The sequence below is a fragment of the Anthonomus grandis genome, chromosome 2 (assembly GCF_022605725.1).
Source record: "Anthonomus grandis grandis chromosome 2, icAntGran1.3, whole genome shotgun sequence".
NCBI classification, from domain to species: domain Eukaryota; kingdom Metazoa; phylum Arthropoda; class Insecta; order Coleoptera; family Curculionidae; genus Anthonomus; species Anthonomus grandis.
The window spans coordinates 26,198,547-26,202,646 of NC_065547.1; the positions used below are offsets into that span (position 1 = coordinate 26,198,547).

The following is a 4,100-nucleotide window of genomic DNA, read 5'->3' on the forward strand; positions in this document are numbered from 1 at the left end:
TGGGAGGGCTAATGGAGCCAATTACGTTGTCCCACGAATACCATATTTCGTCACGTTTTTCTGGCCATTTCCAAAACTTTATCGATCTGGCCATAGCATTGATCATCGCTCCATCGTTTTTTATTGCTATTATCACTCCAGGATAAACATGATCTTCATAGGAAAATAAAACGTACTCACCAACAACTTTTTTAACATCATCTAATCCAGAGTTTTTGACTTTTTCGACAATATTTGTTCCAAGAGAACCTGAGACGACTTTTTCATTAAATTCTTTTTCTTCTTCCATCTCTTGCATCTCATTTATTTCATCATCTCATGAATCCCTGCCTAGTGGAAAGTGGTCGTCCAAAACAATGTCCTCCTCTGAATCATCTACGATTTCTGGTTCAACAGCTTGAAGAGGTGTGGTTGTAGATGATCCAGTTAGATCTGTTAAACTAATTTCAGAATGGGCAATACTGTATCCTGCTGAAACCGTTATTTTCTTCTTCCTACGTGGCTTAAACTGTGTGGCTTCCTGCGTTTTACCTTCTAAATACTTAATGAAAGTGTTTTCGATATCCGACGAATTTGATTTATTTGTGTCGCTAGCAGTTGTCATATTAGATTGCTTAGTTGTTGCTAACCGCTCCAAGAGCGTTACATCGCAGGGGACGATATCGCATTTCCTAAATCCCGACTTTAATATCTCAGCGCTATTCTTTTGATTTTTTTCGATTAATGATCGTAAAAGCATTGGAAAATGCTGTTTCTCGAGTACATTTGATCTACTCCCTACATGAGTTTCCTTATATTGAGATAAAATGTCTCTCCAGGCTCTTTTCATGGGGGCAAATAATGCGACATCTAGCGGTTGTGTAACGTGGGTGCTGTTCGGAGGCAAACATACAAAATCAATGTCGTGTCTTCGACATAAATCGAGGACTTCATCATTAATATGAGAAGACAAATTCTCTCCTAAAACGACCTTCTTTCCCTGATTTTTTTTAAGCCTGGGCAATAGGAGAGTGCTGAACCAATTTGCAAATGTCTGTGATTCGAACCAACCAGATGCAGTATTTGCATAACGCGTACCAGGGGGACCATTCTCAGTCCAGGTGTCCCACAAATGCTTGGATTTGTACACCACATAAGGAGGTAGAAGCTCACCAGCTGCATTTCCACAAATCATAAGAGAAATGCTACTCTTTGAAGAATTACAAATTCGTTCGGGATACTTAACACCACGTTTAATTAATATCTTTTTTTGACCGGGGTCATCGGTTAAGTTTGTCTCGTCATAATTAAAAATACCATGCGGCTCTACACCAGTTAATGTTTGTTTTAGATTTTCTATGTATTCAGTCATTTGGTTTGCATTGAGTGCTGCTCTACTTCTTTTTATGTTCGAGGCTATCCTTGCAGTAAGGTCCTTATGACGAGTTAAAAATGATTTGACCCAATCGATACCTGGAGTATTATCCCTAAAACGAGTTATTTTTTTTCTTTTGCGATTTAAATAGCTCTTGATTATTTGTCGCAATTCCATTCCAGTAACAGGAAAACCATTGTACGAAACATCTTTCCTCTTCATAAGAGAATATTGACGGGTATCCAGGTTTTCTAGCGTGTGTTCCTTTTAATTTGTAAAAAATAGTTCTCCTTGGAATGTTAAAGGATTCAGCGGCAACTCTTGCCATCTTGTATTGCTGATAAACATGCCTTCAAATCTTCTTCTGAGTAGTCTGCATATCTGCAAGATCCCAGTTTCCTTTTATAACGTCTGGGCATTTTCTGAAAACCATTTACCTATTTAACTTTTACTCTTGCGAATGAAAATAGTTTGGACGTGACAAGTAGGGGATACTTTGCACCACTTGAGCGGTGCAAAGTATACCCAATTCCACGTAATAAGTGCACATGTAAACAATGTTTTTTTTAATTGCCATCCTTGTTTAAACCCGTTATTTTAACAATTACAAATTGCAATCGGTTATAGTATAAGCCTTTAGACGTGTACTCACCAATTTTTGTACTCTGGGACTTTCTGCACAGTATGATTTTGCAAAGCCAGAAAATCATAGAATTTCTAGGTTAATATTCGGACGGTTGCTGATAAACAACTGACGACCAGGAGGATATTCGTGCGCGTGTTGGTGACGTATTGCGATGATGCCTCTGTGCTCTAGAGGTAGTAGAAATATATGAACAAAATTATGAGGAGGATTACAGAAAATATAATTTTACATGTTCGGTGCAAAGTTTCTCTGCTCAGTGCAAACTCCATTTTACGGCATTCTATTAAGATGTTCTTTAAGCCTGGTCAAGTTTCTATCGTCCAATGCTTCCCATATTTCTATCGGATTATTATCAGTGTGTGTGCACCTATATTGTTAAATTACTAAATATGAAATACCGACTACTTTATAATGGCTCAGCTTTTATGAAACAAAGCTAAGTATTTGCCAGTAAGTCCAGAAGACTCAGGTCTTAGATTCTAGTTTGTATCGTTGGCTTCCTATACTAATTTTCATGGTGAACCCTCTTCTTATCTTTTAGGCTTGGTAGTTCTGATTTTGTTTGTTGTTTAATGATTGGAAATTGTTTAAAAAATTTCAGCTAGTTATTTCATTAGGGGCGAGTTTGATTTAGGGCAATTTTTTTAAAGCGTAAAGTGCAAAATTATAAGAACTTTGTTTTAGGATTATATTTAAGGTAAAACAAAATCATATATATATATATATATATATATATATATATATATATATATTTATACTCATTTGCAACAATTATAAAAGATTGATTTCTGGATCAGTAAGGATATTGAAATTAATAAGTTTTCTATTTCATATGACTAGTGCATTTTTTCTGTATTAATAGAAGTAATTTTACTTCATAAAACATATTATTTCTATACTAAAAAAATTCAGTTCTTGACTTAATTTCATATATTTTAATGCTTAAAGGAATCTTATGGTTTTGCGAGATAGTTAAAGTTCCGAAAATATTGAAACGTTAAAATTACTATTTTTGAAAAAAGGTGCTATGAATAAACTAAAATTTTTCAGATTTTTAAGCAACCGTAGAAAAATTACAAAAATATACCTTTTTGGTGTTGTTTACATACCAAACTTATTTTTTTCTTTCTTAAATGGCAAACATGTAATAAGCTGTTCTTCTTAAGCTTTATTCCATATTGTGTTTACTGGTGCGCTTGTTTTTTTTTGGTTTTTCATAAACACATTATTAGCAAAACGCACTCTTTCTAATAGAAAGCTTGAACTTATATTAATTCTTTCTTAAAGGAAAAATAAAAATAAATAAATAAGGCTAAAGCAAGGATTTTTTATTATTCACGGGCGAAAATTGATTTAGTAACAACCACAATCTAGTACTGGTGCTGGTGCTGGTACAGCACATGGAGCAGGAACAGGAGCAGGGGCAGGTACTAAAGCCAAAAGAGCTTGTATGGCGGCCGGAGATAGAGCTGGGGCAGGTTGTGGCGCTGGTGGCGCTGGTGTAGTTGGTGGTGGTGGTTCTGGTACATTAATGGTTTCTACTGGCCCATCAACAACTTGTGGTGGATTAACCAAAGATGGAGTAATTCCGTATTTACGGCAAGAGCAGTACTTGCCCAAATGGATTTCGGATGGTACAGGCAGAGCGACGTTTAAGTCTGGCTGTTGGAACCTCTTCACTGGAACTTGAATAGGAACAGGTCCACATGCAGGTGGTGCTGGAGCACAAGCAGCTGGTGCTGGAGCGATTGGCAATCCAGAAGGAAAAAGACCAGGAAGGAAGCTACTTGCTGGGGGTAAAGGTGGAGGGAGGAGACATCCTGCCTTAGCCTGGAAATTAAAAACTCATATTAGAAGTTTAATCTATATTAAAAAAAAATTATATTACCGATCAAAAATAAGATTTATATTAAAAATATAATATTTACTTACATGAGCAACACTCACAGCTACTAAAACACAGACGTACCAGAAAGTCATTTTTGTTTGGTTTTTATGTTACGATAGTTTGTCGTAATATGTTCTGTACAGTTTTATGTGCGTTTATATATTAAATATAAAATCAGATGGTACGTCATAATACGGAAATCGACGTGATAG

At 35.9% G+C, this 4,100-nt stretch overlaps 1 protein-coding gene across 1 annotated transcript; it reads right to left on the minus strand.

Annotated features, from left to right (window-relative positions):
* Positions 1-3,307: 3,307 nt before the first annotated feature.
* Positions 3,308-4,100, minus strand: LOC126750224 (uncharacterized). The gene is made up of 2 exons (XM_050459777.1): positions 3,933-4,100; positions 3,308-3,830 (listed from the first exon to the last, which is right to left on the minus strand). The coding sequence occupies exons 1-2, from the start codon at positions 3,978-3,980 to the stop codon at positions 3,354-3,356; spliced, it is 525 nt and encodes a 174-aa protein (XP_050315734.1). The 5' UTR covers positions 3,981-4,100; the 3' UTR covers positions 3,308-3,353.

What these genes read in the sequence shown, in the direction of transcription:
- LOC126750224 (XM_050459777.1), bottom strand. Translation starts at nt 3,980, where the DNA reads ATGACTTTCTGGTACGTCTGTGTTTTAGTAGCTGTGAGTGTTGCTCAT. An exon ending in TAGCTGTGAGTGTTGCTCAT is followed by an intron (nt 3,831 to 3,932) that starts GTAAGTAAATAT and finishes TTTAATTTCCAG; the next exon opens with GCTAAGGCAGGATGTCTCCT.